Here is a 15,581-nt window from a genome sequence, read left to right on the forward strand (position 1 = left end):
GGGGATTCGAGGACAAGAGGGCACGACTTCAGGAATGAAGGACATCCCGTTAGAATTGAGATGCAGAGAAATTACTTTAGTCAGAGGGTGGTATTTGTTGCCACAAGTGGTTGTGGAGGCCAAGTCATTGGGTGCATTTAAGGCAGAGATACATAGGTTCTTGATTAGCCAGGGCATCAAATGGTATGGGGTGAAGGAAGGGGAGTGGGGATGACTGGAAGAATTAGATCAGCCCATGATTGAATGGCGGAGCAGAATATTTATACTGTACCTTATTTAGGTTGGTAAAGCTCACCACAGTTCACAAGAGGTCCTCAGGAACCAGCCCTGGTTTCTCAGAGTCTGGAGATGTGGGTCAACCATTTTGCACTCTGTCAACAATGGTAAGTGAGTGGATAAATGTGGCATCTTTTTTGAACCAAGATATATTTTATTCCTGGACAGTACAGGGTATGATGACACATACAATGCTATAAGAAGGTTTACTTCTCGTAATCAGATCTACAACATTAAGATATTAATTCCAACTTTTATTAAACTGATTTGTGCAGCACCTGCTCAGGAGTATTGTGCAAACCACAATGGGGTGTAGATGAGATCCAGGTGACTCCTACACCAACAGATGCTTGCTTATTGCATCAGGAGCTAAGTCCTGAATTCAGCTACATGCTGTCATTTCAAAATGCTACTGCCAAGTCCACATTCACCATTGCCTTTAGTTCAATCAATCCACAATATAAAGTTGTATATCTTCTTTTCTTCTGAGCACGTACACAATATTTTATCCAAATCCATTTAGGTATATTATACAACAGTCCAAACTGTTACATAGCTTAAAAAACAGTACAAATCTAATATCGCTAAATGCACATAATAGTCAAACTTTCAGCAGAGATCAAGGTTATTCAGTAACAAAGCAGTCTTGATCTTTGTGTACATTAGCATATTAAATACTTGCCAAGGCAGCAATAATGGCCCTATGATTGGTCATGGGCTGGAAGAGGGATCCCAGTTTGACCAGTATCCCATGCGACAAGGGTGGGTACAAGCTTAGACTCGAGGTTCAAATGTTATACCATTGGCCCAAGAGTTACTGATTAAGTCTCGCCCTGGACTATTACTTTGATGGCTCCCCTAAGCCAGTAGTTTTAAGAGTAAAAGTACATATTGAAATATATATTTGCAGAGAATGAATACTTCAAACGTATTTTCCTATTAAAAACCAACACTCATCCGATGTTTTCCAGATTTAAAAATTGTCCCTCCTCTCATCACAATACAAAATTTGTGCAACAGTTAGCTAGTTCATAATGGCAACATTAAAAGTGATAGGCAATAAAGCTCACTCTTAATTAAATTTTCTAGTATGACATAACAGGGCTAAGCAAGTATGCATCAATTTAGGCAACAGTGGCAAATTCTGCAAACAATCCTGCAGTTCAATCAGTTCACCGCATCGGAAACTTTGTCCCAGCTCCCTAGTACATTAAATTTCTTTCTTCACTGTACAGCATTCTTTTCCAAATACCAATCAAAAAAATTGTAAGAAGAAAACAAAAGTAGGTACAAGTGAACAATGGAAATCTAACATGTAAGCCAAGCGGCTAAGGCACTTCATTCAAACCCATTAGTTCATACTTTATTCCCATAAATGGGATTATGGGAACAAAATGAAGGAGAAAAAGACCGGAGGGAAAATGACAAACATTAAAACATAACATATAAATTATTTGAAACATTAATCCACTAACTTTATCCAGATATTCAGGTGACTTTTGTTACCCCCTTCTCAGTTACTCAGACCAGTACATGGCAATATGCCATTCAAACTATTGAGCTTTCTGGATGATATTAAATGCACGTCAATTCTCTCTGGTACGAGGACCAAGAATGCCAACTGGCTTCTGGCAACACCTACTTACATCACGAGGGTCAATTGATCACAACAGAAAGAAGGTCAAACGTGAAAACGCAACGCCCAACTCACAAACACGAATTGCACAAGAGCACTAGAGTACACAAAAGCAATGGTTGACAACAGTTCAGATTTATTCTATACCCCAACCTAAATTGAAATATGGGCCTCTTGTGAAGTCTTGCATCAAGGACCAATTTCAGCCCCTTATCTCCCAGGATTCAACACGGTCTCTTCTGTACTCCTCAAAGCCAAAAAACCGTGGCACTCTTTTTGTGGCGAACAGATGGAAAGAATAAGCAAGCAATTTTGTCTTGGTCTTTGTCCTCTATTTACTTTTGTTCCTTAGTTGGTGCATAATAAAGCTCAAGAGGCTTGCTGACCTTCCAGTACTTCTCATTTACTAATTCTAGTGTCAGCGATCCATTCAGTGTCTAGAAAGAAATATATATAATTAGATAAGGAAACATTAAGGAAATAATTTAGACAGTGCACTTTAAACGAATGCCTGTTGTGGTAGTGCATCAAAACAGCACTGAAAGGACGACCTTCCTTTGAGATAACCTGTACCCAAATTAACTTGTTACTAAAGAAGTCATTGGCTTGAATCCCATTTGACAGCCAAGGACATCTCAGTGCATCTACAGCACTTACATACATCATCAGCATGTGCAGTACTGTTAACAAACCAAAACATTTCATGCGACGTTAAGCAATAATAATCAGTAGCAGATACCTGGATAAGTGACATGAAACAAGTCTTAATTTATGTAGCACATACAAAACGCTGTAGGAGCTCAACAGGCCGGGCAACATCTATGGAGAGTAATAAAGAGCCGAGGCTTCAGGCTGAGATCGTGGCCTGAAATGCCAGCTGTTTATTCCTCTCTGTACATGCTACTTGACCTGCTGAGTTCTTACAGTATTTTGTGTGTTACTCTAGATTTCCATCATCTGCAGAACCTCTTGTATTTTATTTTGTCTTAAAGTATGAACGGGAAATCCAGGGGCAGAGGGAGGGAACTGCATGTCTTGCGGATGTTGCTAAGTGATTTCAGTGTGGAAAAATCAGGGATGCACAAATATTGAAACACAGAACGTCTTGTGGAACAAAATGGAATTGAACAAAAGACCATAAGATAGAGGATCAGAATTAGGCCATCTGCTCCACCATTTCATCACGACTGATCCAATTTTCCTCTCAGCCCCAATCTCCTGTATCCTTCCATGCCCTGAACAATCAAGAATCTATCAACCACTGCCTTAAATATAAAGATCTGGCCTCCACAGCTGCCTGTGGCAAAGAACTCGACAGATTCACCACTCTCTGGCTAAAGAAATTCCTCCTCATCTCTGTTCAAAAATAGCGCCTCTCTATTCTGAGGCCATGTCCTTTGGTCTTAGACTCTGCCACCATCGGAAATATCCCCTGCACATCCACTCTATCGAGGCCTCTCACCATGCAACGGGTTTCAATGAGGTCATTCCTCACTCTTCTGAATTTCAGCGAATACAGGTCCAGAGCCATCAAACACTCCTCATATGACAAGCCATTCAAACCTGGAATCATTTTCGTGAACCTCCTTTGAACCCTCTCCGTTTCAGCACATCCTTTCTAAGATAAGGGGCCCAAAACTGCTCACGATACTCCAAATGAGGTTTCACCAGTGCTTTTTAATTTCTCAACATTACATCCTTGCTTTTATATCCTAGCCCTCCTGGAATGAATGCTAACATTGCATTTGCTTTCCTCACCACAGACTCAACCTGCAAATTAACCTTTAAGGAACCCAGCACATGGACTCCCCAGCCCTTTGCACCCCAGTTTTCTGTATTTTCTCACCATTTCATTTCTTTACCAAAGTGCATGACCACACACTTCCCGACACAGTATTCCATCAGCATTTCTTTGCCCATTCTCCTAATCTGTCTGTCCTTCTGCAGCTTCTCCATTTCCTCAAAACTACCTGCCCTTCCACCTATCTTCATATCATCTGTAAACTCTACAACAAAGCCATCAATTCCATCATCCAAATCTTTGCAATATAATGTAAAAAGAATCGGGTCCAACACAGACCCCTATGGAAAACCACTAGTCACCTGCAGCCAGCCAGAAAAAACTCCTTTTATTCCCACTCTTTGCCTCCTATAAAAGATGAAAACATTGAAACCACAGCTCTAATTTCAACGCTTTTGTTATGTAGAGAAAGAGAAATCAACACTTTTTAAAGTGACAAGGGAGGAGACAAAGAGAGGAAAAAAATAGAAAATGTCGGTGTAAACCCTGCAGTAGCTGGTGGAGACAAGTAGGTAAATAATATAGCTACTCTTTTCCCTTTCCTGCAGGAAATTTGCCCATTCACTATTAATTGAGATGTGCAAGGCCCAAAGGCAATGGCACAAAACATCAGCAAGGTAGAACAACAAAATAAAGCAGAGCTAGAGCTAGTATTTGATTTTAGTTCATGTTGGACAAGACACAAAACAAGATCAGAAGTGTTGAGGGACAAGATGTAGAATGACAGTCCAGGAAAGTACAGCCTAACTGAAGTGGAATTCAAAAGGAACAAACATTGTGAAGTTAGGCTGTTCACTAGGGTATTGCATTCAGTTCTGGCTGTTTCCCTATAGGAAGGCTTTGGAGAGGGTGGGGAGATTTACCAGCATGTTGCCTGGATTAGAGGGCATGTTCTTAAGGAAAAGTTGGAAACATAGAAACATGGAATTGAGTTGCTTTTCTTTTTTTGGTGAGCGGAGGCTGAGGCAAGACTTGATAAAAGTTTGTAAGATATTAAGAGATGTAGATAAAGTAAATAATATTTTCTTATATTATTTTTCCGAGGGTCAAAAAGCCTGATACTAGTGAGCAATAAATTCAAAGGAGATGGACAAGCGAAGATTTTATTTATTTTACAAAGTGGTGGGTGCCTGGAATGTGCTGTTAGAGTGGTAGTGGAAAAAATACTACAAAAGCAGTTAAAAGGCTCTTCGGTAAGTATATGAATGTACTGAGAATGCATGGATATAGACATTGAATAGGCAAAAGGGATAGTTTAGTTTGGCATGCAATTATAAGTTTATTTCATTCAGTACTACATTGCTGGCCAAAGGGTCTACGGTTGAAATGGAGCTGAGCAAGTTGGTTAAAGCAGACAGAAGGTACCTACTGTGAACTGGCCTCCCGAGGTAGTGATGTAAATTGTATACTGCTTCTCACTGACTTCTTCCAGACTGACTGCATTGTTCCCAATGTTCTTCTGTTGCTCCTCCAAGGCAATTCTCAACGCCAGATATTTGGACAAATGGTCCACGGTGGCATTTGCGGTGGTCTTCACATACCTGAGCCACAATCACATATCATGGGTTCAGAACTCAGTAGGAAGAGAGAAGTTAAACGAACATTAAAAAAGTTAAAAGTTGCTGCCTCACAGCTCCAACAACCCTAGTGTGACCCAAACCAACAGCGCTGTCCCTGTGGAGTTTACACGTTCTTCCTGTGACCATCTGGGTTCCACTGGGTGTCCAGTTCCCTCTGCCCCCCCAAAAAAAATTAATTGACCATTGTACACTGTGCCTTGTTGTAGGAGGTGGCAGGAGGATCAGAGATGGGGCGGTTGTTGACAATGGGAGGAGACAAGTTAGAGTGAAATAAATGGAAGGAATGGAACTATGAGGGGAAATAGACTGATAGACTTGATGGGCTAAACAGCCTTATCCTCGGTAATAACATTCAGATTTAGTAGAAGACAAAATTACCATTGTGTGGAATTAGTAGAAGGCATTCTATGGCACTTACTTGCCATTTTGCCTGCTAGCAGCCCTGAATAAACTTCACTACATGTCCTCTCCAGAACAGTTTGCAAGTCAGAAATGCAGCTGAGTTCCTACTCGACGGAGGATGCCTACAGCTCTGCAGCAGTTGGCAAATCCATCTTTCTGTCAGCTCAAGTGATTGTTCATGTGTTGGAGATATACACAAGTCTGGAGATAAGCTTGGAAGGACCTACAAGTTATTTACCTCACTGCTGAAATTGTGTGCAAGGTTACTAAATTATAACAGTGAGCAGACTGCTAAGTCAGTCTGTAATTTCCCAGAAATCAGTTTATGATGTTTTAAGCTGCCACATTTCTATATTCAAACCCTTCTCAGTTCTCAAACTGCAGTTCAGCATCTTTACTTCCTAGTCCAATACATCAGTGATATTCCCAGTGGAAACACATCTGTGTCACTGCACATATCCAATTCTAAAACAAAATAAATAGGAAAACAGGCAAATAGGGTTCTAATGCAGAAAAGGAGAACACAATTGCAAGCAAATGTTCCCCATGCATCTGCTGGGTGGCACGCTGGCATAACAGGTGGAGCTGCTGTCTCAAATCACCAGTGATTTCTGCTTCAATCTCGACCTGTATGTGGAGTTTGCACCTTTCCCTGTGACCTTGTGTTTTCCCTCTGGATATTCCAATTCCCCCCATATCACAAAGGTGCAGAGATCAGTGGATTAGGACAGGAGGGCTTGGGTTATAATGAGAAACGGGATAGTTTAGCACTTTTCTCCTTAGAGTACAGGAGGCTGTGGGATAATCTTATAGAAATTTACAAAATCCTGACAGCATACACAAGTTGAATAGCCAGTCTTTTCCCCAGGGCAAGGGAAATTCAAAACTGGAGGGCCCAGTTTAAAAGTGAGAGGGGTAAGATTTGAAGGCAACCTGAGGGACAACATTTTCCAGACAGAAGGTGGTGGGTAATTGGAGCTGCCAGAGGGAGTGCTAAAGGCAGGTACAACTACAACATTTAAACAGAGAAACATAGAAAATTGGTGCAGGAGTAGGCCATTCGGCCCTTCGAGCCTGCACCGCCATTCAGTATGATCATGGCTGATCATCCAACTCAGAACCCTGTACCAGCCCTCCCCCCATACCTCTGATCCCTTTAGCCACAAGGGCCATATCTAATTCCCTCTTAAATATAGCCAATGAACTGGCCTCAACTGTTTCCTGTGACAGAGAATTCCACAGATTCACCACTCTCCGCGTGAAGAAGTTTTTCCCTAATCTCGGCCCTAAAAGGCTTCCCCTTTATCCTCAAACTGTGACCCCTCGTTCTGGACTTCCCCAACATCGGGAACAATCTTCCTGCATCTAGCCTGTCCAATCCCTTTAGGATTTTATATGTTTCAATCAGATCCCCCCTCAATCTTCTAAATTCCAACGAGTATAAGCCTAGTCGATCCAGTCTTTCATCATATGAAAGTCCTGCCATCCCAGGAATCAATCTGGTGAACCTACTTTGTACTCCCTCTATGGCAAGGATGTCTTTCCACAGATTAGGGGACCAAAACTGCACACAATACTCCAGGTGTGCTCTCACCAAGGCCTTGTACAACCGCAGTAGTACCTCCCTGCTCCTGTACTCCAATCCTCTTGCTATGAATGCCAGCATACCATTCGCCTTTTTCACTGCCTGCTGTACCTGCATGCCCACTTTCAATGACTGGTGTATGATGACACCCAGGTCTCGTTGCACCTTCCCTTTTCTTAATCGGCCACCATTCAGATAATAATCTCTTTTCCTGTTTTTGCCACCAAAGTGGATAACCTCACATTTATCCACATTAAATTGCATTTGCCATGAATTTGCCCACTCACCTAACCTATCCAAGTCACCCTGCATCCTCCTCACAGCTAACACTGCCGCCCAGCTTCGTGTCATCCTCAAACTTGGAGATGCTGCATTTAATTCCCTCATCCAAGTTATTAATATATATTGTAAACAACTGGGGTCCCAGCACTGAGCCTTGCGGTACCCCACTAGTCACCGCCTGCCATTCTGAAAAGGTCCTGTTTATTCCCGCTCTTCGCTTCCTGTCTGCCAACCAATTCCCTATCCACATTAAAGACAGTTAGACAGGAAAGGTTCAGAGGGATGCAAGCCAAACACCAGTAAATGGGGCTACTTCCATTCATTAACATTCAGCTTGGACAAGTGGACTGAAGAGCTGGTTTTCCAGGCTACATAGCTTTATCACTCTATTGGATTTTATACTATTAATATCCAAATGCACTTTTATTTCAGTTTTGTATTTACACCTCAATATCTACCAACGTTCCAAGCTCCTGGTGTTCTACATAAAAATCTGGCTCCCACTACACAACCTGACCCACTGGTCCAGACCCTGGCCCCTGGACTTACTCTGGACACACAGATGCCATGAACTTAAGCTGAAAACATGTAAATTCAAAGGAGATGTATAGGACAAATACGTTTTCTTTCTTTCTTATCCCGCACAGAGAACGATTGCTCTCTAGAATGTGCCAAGGCTGGTGGAGAGAATTCACCGGGTTAGATAGACACATGACCATGTAGGGAATGGAAGAATATGGACATTGTGTAGGCAGAAGGGATTTGTTTCTTTGGACATTTGGTTACGAATTTAATTGGTTCAATAGAGCATTGTGGGCTGAAGGGCCTGCTCCTGAGCCTTACTATTCTACATTCTATGTCCTTTGGACCCTGGACCCTGAAGTGAGTCAGCTTACAGATTATCAGAGTTTTAACAACAGTTACAATGCAATCAAAGCAAGGGGCTGGACATCATTGTGATAATTTACAAACAGAAATAGATCAATGAGCAATTTTCAAATTTCATCTGTGGAAGCTGTTTCCCACACCTGGTTTGTGAATATTCATCCTTCTCAACCAACACTGGGTGTGGTCTGAAGACAAGCTCAATTTCACTGCACGAGTCCCCCACGACATCTGGGCTACCAGCCCCCTCTCGTGAGTTGTCGAGGTCAGGGCAGGAGTCGTCTGAAGCCTTGGAGCGCTTGCGGCTTGGGCCAGCCTCCTGGTTGCTGTGCGTTGACACATTGCTGACATGAGAGCGGCTGTCACAGTTGTCCTCCCCTCCACTGAAGGTAGTGTTGTCAGATTCATGAGGAGGCTTCCTCACTCGCTGAGCTCTAGGCAGAGACAATGGGAGAGGATTAAAAACCTGCCTGTTTAAACAACTTTTCTATCCATGTCAGCAAATCAAAAAAGTTGTTCATTGACTTCAGGAAGCAAGATGGAGCTCATGCTTCTATCTCTATCAACAGTGCTGATGTGGAGATGACTGACAGCATCAAGCTCCAAGATCACAAATTTGTCATGGTCCAGTCAAGCAGACATTATAGCCAAGAAAGCACACCAGCACCTCTACATCCACAGAAGACTCGTGGCACTTGGCATGATCCTGGTGATCCTTGCCCCAGAAAGCATCCCATTCAGATGCAATACAGTTTAGTATAGCAACTGAACTGCCCAAGCCTGCAAGAAATTGTGAAGCTGTGGACAAAGCTCAGCACATCATGAAACCAGCCTCTCTCACCACTGACTCTTTAGACTACACCTTGCTGCCTTGGTAAAGTAGCCAACATACATAATCAAAGACCATTTCCTCCCCCACTCCCCCTTCACCAACCGCCCCCCTCCCCCAAGCCTTCCTTCAGCATAGGACACAGATGCATTAAAACATACACAACCAGAGTTGAGGACAGCTTCTGTACTGCTCTTATAAGCCTCTTGTACATTAAAAATTAACTTTGCCCTTACAAACAAACTTGTTATAGCCCTTACAACTTATTGCATTTTCTTTGTAACAACTGCAATACTACATTACAAAGTATTATGTTTTGAAATGATCTGTATGGACAGCATGCAAAACTAGCCTTTTCACTGAATCTTGGTGCATGTGACAACAATAAACTGATTACTAATACCAGCCTGCAAAGCAATGGTAGTTTAGTGCTCCAAAATCTCATATTAATCAGAGTAATCCAGCAAGGTCCTACAATGAAGTACCAGCATGTCAAAAGTTCGTGTATTCAGAAATTCACAATTTTTAACATGGTTAAAGGATTAATAGTCAGGCAGCAGTTTCAGACCACCACACAAGTCCTCTTTCAGTAATCCCATAATGCAAGGTGAGTTACAAGGCAAGTTTTAGTGTTTTTGTTACACAGAGTGGTAAGGTGGTTGGACTGTATTATCAGGGTAAGTGTTGGAGGCAGACACAGCACTAATGTTTATGAGGCATTTAGACAGCCACATGAACATAGAGGGATATGGATCAGAATCATAACCAGGTTTAATATCACAGGCATATATCATGAAATGTGTTAACAGTGGCAGCCGTACAATACAATACATGACAATATAAAGTAAATAAACTACAGTAAGCATGTATATACTAAATAGTTAAGTTAAAAATAATGCAAAAACAGATATAATAAAAGTGAGGTAGTGCTCATGGGCTCAATGTCCATTTAAGAATCGGATGGCAGAGAGGAAGAAGCTGTTCCTGAATCATTGAGTGTATCCACACGATCAACACCTTTCATCATCTTATACGCCCCTATCAAGTCACCGCTCATCCTCAGTCACTCCAAGGAGAAAAGGCCAACTTTACTCAATCTATTCTTATAAGGCACACTCTCCAATCCAAGCAACATCCCTGTAAATTTCCTCTGCACTCTGTCTAAAAGGCTAACACGAGAGAGCACACTTTTAAGATGCTTGGAAGTAGATAGAGCGGAGATGTCAGGGGTAAGTTTTTTTTTTTAAATGCAGAGAGTGGTGAGTGCGTGGAATGGGCTGCCGGCAATGGTGGTGGAGGCAGATACGATAGGGTCTTTTAAGAGACTCCTGGATAGGTACATGGAGCGCAGAAAAATAGTGAGCTATGGGTAACCCCAAGTAATTTCTAAAGTAAGTACATGTTCGGCACAGCATTGTGGGCCGAAGGGCCTGTATTGTGCTGTAATTTTTCTATGTTCCTATGTCTATAGTATCTACATTCTTCCTGTAAATGAGGTGACCAGAACTGAACATAGTACTCTAAGTGGCGTCTGACCAAGATCTTATATAGCTGTAACATTACCTCACAGCTCCTGAACTCAGTCACATGGTTGATGAATGACAACATACCATATGCCTTCGTAACAACACTGTCAACCTGCACAGCAACTCTAGAGTGTCCTATGGACTCGGACCCTAAAATCTCTCTGTTCCTTCACACTGCCAAGAGTCTTACCATTAATAATGTATTTTGTCTTCAAATTTGACCTACCAAAATGAACCACCTCACACTTATCTGAGTTGAACTCCATCTGCCACTTCTCAGCCCAGTTTTGAATCTTATTGACGTCCCACCATAACCTCTGACAACCCTCCAAATTACCCACAACACCCCTAACCTTTGTGTCATCAGCAAGCTTACTAACTCACCCTTCTACTTCCTCCTCCAGGTTATTTTTTTTTTAAAAAATGACAGAGGAGTCATCCCAGAACAGATCCCTGTGGAACACCACTGGTCACCGACCTAAATGCAGAATATGAGCCATCTACAAACACCCTTTGCTTTCCGTGGGCAAGCCAATTCTGGATCCACAAAGCAAGCCATGCCTCCTTACTTTCTGAATGAGCCTTGCATGGGGAACCTTATCAAATATCTTAATGAAATCCATATACAGTACATCCATTGCTCTACCTTCATCAATCCATATTCAGAGTTATAATACATATTCAAAGTCCAACTTTCATAAACCACTGCAATAAAACAAATACCTGCTGTAATACATCTCCTGTGCAATATGCTACCCAGCAATCAAATTAAAACTTAGAGACTTTTTGGAAAAAGCATCTCTCTCAGGTACCAGCCAGCACTGGACAACGTAAAGGGACCTGTTCACTGAATTGTTGCCTTACATTACCTGTAAAACTCTGGTTTAATTACTTTTAAAAGATGAATTTTTGAATTGTTCAGATTTCTATCCAAGGTCCCAGCTCTGCATTTCCCACTGAACCTGCCTTTAAATATGTCCTGCAAGTAGTAAATCCTGCATATTTCAAAATCCAATCCAAAAGGAACAACTCTTGGCTTATCTTCAGAACATATAATGTTTCTTCTGCTCTAGCAACAATCTGCATCCATGAAAACTATTAAACAGCAAAACATCAAAGATTTCATAATATTTCAGGCAGATGAGGTAGATTTAAGAAACATTTTAAAGCCAAAGTAGAAAAGCAAGGAGACAGCTGATTTCAGTGCCTTGTAACTCATTGCTAAAAGGTATAACTGAGAATAGAAAGGTGAGCAAATTTGGAAGATTGCACCTTGGGAAACTACAGGAGGTGATAGAAGGATTGGAACACACGAGTGGAACATCTGATGCACTGCTGGCCAGTGAATCAATGAGTATACAGGTAGGAGGTAACTGGAAATTGGTGCAAATTGGTACAAAAGTTATGGATGAACAGAAATATTAAAAGTGGGATTGAGACACCAGTAAGAGATCAATGGGAATAGGCAGATGTGGAGAAAACAAACACAGCATGAATTAACATCATAAAAAGCATAGGGGATGGGCAACATTATAGGGCAGAAATAATGAGTGCAGTTTAACCTTGGGTAGCTGCTGGGAGAGAAATGCACCAGTGGATAAACCATAGCCTTGAGTCTTCTCAGCATTTCACCGACTGAGGTGGGGGAGGTGCGGGAGGAATGGTTTATATGCTGGTTGTGCCCTATATCAAACAAGTGGCAGCGACAGGGTCAAGTGAGTAGTAGTCAGAAGAGAAGATACAAAACCTGGAGAACATACATCATCAAGCTCAAGGACAGTTTCTATCCTTTTGTGATAAAGCTCAAAAATGGACTTGTCATATGATAAAGATGCAGTCTTGATCTCGCAATCCATCTCATTCGTGTACTCACTGTACCTACAGTGCACTTTCTCAGTAACTGTAAAACTATACGATATATATTTTTCCCTGTCTGTGCTAACTGCATGTACTTGCATACGGAATAACATGCATGGACGCGCTTTTCACTGTATCTCAGTACATGTGATGCTAATAAACTAATTACCAATTTCACATGAAAACACAGCTGCATTTCTGAATGTAGAGCTAAATCACTCATAATAAAGGCACAGATCCTTGGGGAAAACGGCAATTGTGGGAAGAAACACCATTGGAGGTACTGTAGCTACCTGACTACAACTAGCCAAAAGGATCGGAAGCAGTTAAAAGGAAGTTGATGTGATCACCCTTGCCAAGTCCTGGGGACAGGATGCCAACACCAGGATGAGCTTCCACAGTCAAAGTAATAACGGATACCATTTGTGACCTTCATAAGGGACCATTTCAGTGCAGCGCCAAGACCAGAAACCTAACTGAAATAGTTTAATCACGGAACTGTGAGAAAGAAAAGCACCATTTACCATTTAGTCCAACTTCCCCTTACCTATGCATGGCCTGCATTTTCAATCCCTCCTCAATACTGCTGCTTAGGGCTTGTTGGTTATGGAGTCGGCTTAATCGTGCCAGTACACGATCTTGATGTGCCTCATATTCATCCCTGCTTGGGTAGATCTTACAGATCAGTGCATCAAAATTTGGATCTGGTCGGAGAGATCGCTTAGAAACCAGTTTCTTTCGACATGTTGGGCACTCTTTGTTCCTGATTTAAAAAAAACAAAGCCAAAAGTATTACTTCATCAGTTGGATCTACATATGAACTCAAGTACTGACTAGTGATAAAGCTCCCCTCTAGTTCTACATAACTAATCATCTCTAAATTTTAACTAACACAGGCAACATGCTATCAGTTGCAAGACACCGAAGTACTTTATTTGTCAAAGTGGAGTGGAGAATGAGTTTGTAAATCTGGTGGGAGCAAAGCATGTTGGGAATGGTGAGGATGGAGCGCCGCAAAAGGGGATGGGACAGGTGGCAGAGAAGGAGTGCCGGGGCAAGGGGTGGTATGGATGTAGATACACCCAGCCCTGAGACACCAGGCAAGGTAGTCTGATTCCAAACAATTGTTTTTTTGATTATTGTAAAATGAATCCCTGATGCTTCCCACGTTCTCACTTTTCCCTTTCCCTGCCCCCTTTATACTCTCAGTCACAAGAGAAACCCAATTCAGAATCATGTTTATCATCACTCACATGTCATGAATTTTTTTTACTGCATCAGCGGTATGGTCCCTTACATAAAGTTACTACAGTACTGTGCAAAAGTTGTAGGGACCTCAATTAGAGATTGGCAGGTATGACGTTGTGTGCATCGAGCTGTGGCTGAAATAAAATTAATATCCAAAGATACACAAGGTGGGCACATGGTCATGCACTTTAGTAGAAGGAATAAAAACATTGATTACTTTCTAAATGGGCAGAAAATTCAAAGATCCGAGGTGCAAAGGGGGGTTCTCGTGCAGGATTCCAAATTGGCTTGAAGGTTGAGTCAGTCGTAAGGAAGGCAAATGCAATGTTGGTATTCTTGTCGAGGGGACTAGAATATAAAAACAAGGATATAAAACTGAGGCTTTATAAAGTGCTGGTGAGGTCTCAGCTAAAAGTATTGTGAGCAGTTTTGTGAGCCCGTATCTAAAAAAGGATATGCTGACACTGGAGAGAGTCCAAAGGAGGTTCACAAAAATGGTTCCAGGAATGAAAGACTTATCATATGAGGTGTGTTTGATGGGTCTGGGCCTGCACTTGTTGGAATTTAGAAGAATGGGGGGGAAATCTCATTCAAATGTTGAAAGGCTTAGATAAAGTGAACGTGGAGAAGATTTTTCTTGCAGTGGACCAGAGCGCACAATGTCAGAATCCTTTCAGAACGGAGATAGGGAAGAACTTCTTTAGCCAGAGGATGGTAAATCTGTGGAATTCGTTGCCACAAGTGATTGTGGAGGACAGGTCATTGAGTATTTTTAGTACAGAGGTTAATACATTCTTGTAAGTCAGGGAATGAAGGATTACAGGAAGAAAGCAGAAGAATAAGCAGGAAATAGTTCAGCTGTGATCAAGTGGTGTAATCTGCTCGTATGTCTTATAGTCTTATATGTATGTGTGCCTTTTTCGCAGTACTGTGTAATGTAGCTTGGTACCATATTATGTTTATAATATCTTTGTTGCAGATTAACGCAAACAGAATGGGTTAAGAGAAAGGCATTTTAATTTAAAACAAAGCTATGCTATTTCTTGTTTTAAAATATTTACTATGCAGACTAGAGGCAGTGGCCAGGGTGGTTTAGCACTGACTGGAGATGCAATTGGTCTTGTAACGTACAAGGTATTCTGTTGGAAGTGATTCACAACTCCTCACATTTATCTATTGTTTCTAAGTCCCATCTAAATTTTCTTCAGACTTAGAAATGAGTCACCGTTACTTCACTGTTCTTCGAAAGGAAAGTCCCAGGATTCTTTAACCAACAGCATTAAGGGAATAAAGCTAGACCACAGACTATGGGAGTTTAGGGTGGGAGCTGACAGCCAGCTTGTCGCTTTAGAAATGGCCATTTAGGTCCTCTACAGGATAAGGCAGGGTTATGATCACTGTTTGTAACCCAAACTGTTTGCAACTGAAGGCAGAAGATGCCTACAGACCTGCAGCAGCTGGCAAATCCAGCCCGCCAGTCTCCCAAATGTTCTATCGTATGTACAGGATGTACATAAATCAGCTGTCGTAAGCTGGGGGAGAACCTACATGCTACTGCCCGTATCCCAGGATGGACTTAACACAAATCTTTCACGCTGGGTAGCAAATTATTTGTTTTCCTCAGCTGACTTACACCAAGCAAAGCTCGCAAAATTGGCAAAGACATGGAATAGC

At 41.8% G+C, this 15,581-nt stretch overlaps 1 protein-coding gene across 2 annotated transcripts in view; it reads right to left on the reverse strand.

The window, feature by feature from the left end:
• Positions 1-423: 423 nt before the first annotated feature.
• Positions 424-15,581, reverse strand: part of LOC140198088 (E3 ubiquitin-protein ligase RING2-A-like) — a 41,077-nt gene continuing 25,919 nt past the window's right edge. For both annotated transcript variants that reach the window (XM_072258971.1, XM_072258970.1), the window contains exons 4-7: positions 13,207-13,422; positions 8,591-8,881; positions 5,083-5,254; positions 424-2,349 (exon numbers count right to left, since the gene is read on the reverse strand). In XM_072258971.1, the coding sequence (XP_072115072.1) occupies positions 2,248-2,349; positions 5,083-5,254; positions 8,591-8,881; positions 13,207-13,422 (781 nt within the window). In that variant the 3' untranslated portion in view covers positions 424-2,247. The remainder of the gene's footprint in view (positions 2,350-5,082; positions 5,255-8,590; positions 8,882-13,206; positions 13,423-15,581) is intronic.

This window comes from Mobula birostris, chromosome 5 (assembly GCF_030028105.1).
Source record: "Mobula birostris isolate sMobBir1 chromosome 5, sMobBir1.hap1, whole genome shotgun sequence".
Classification (NCBI taxonomy): Eukaryota; Metazoa; Chordata; class Chondrichthyes; order Myliobatiformes; family Myliobatidae; genus Mobula; species Mobula birostris.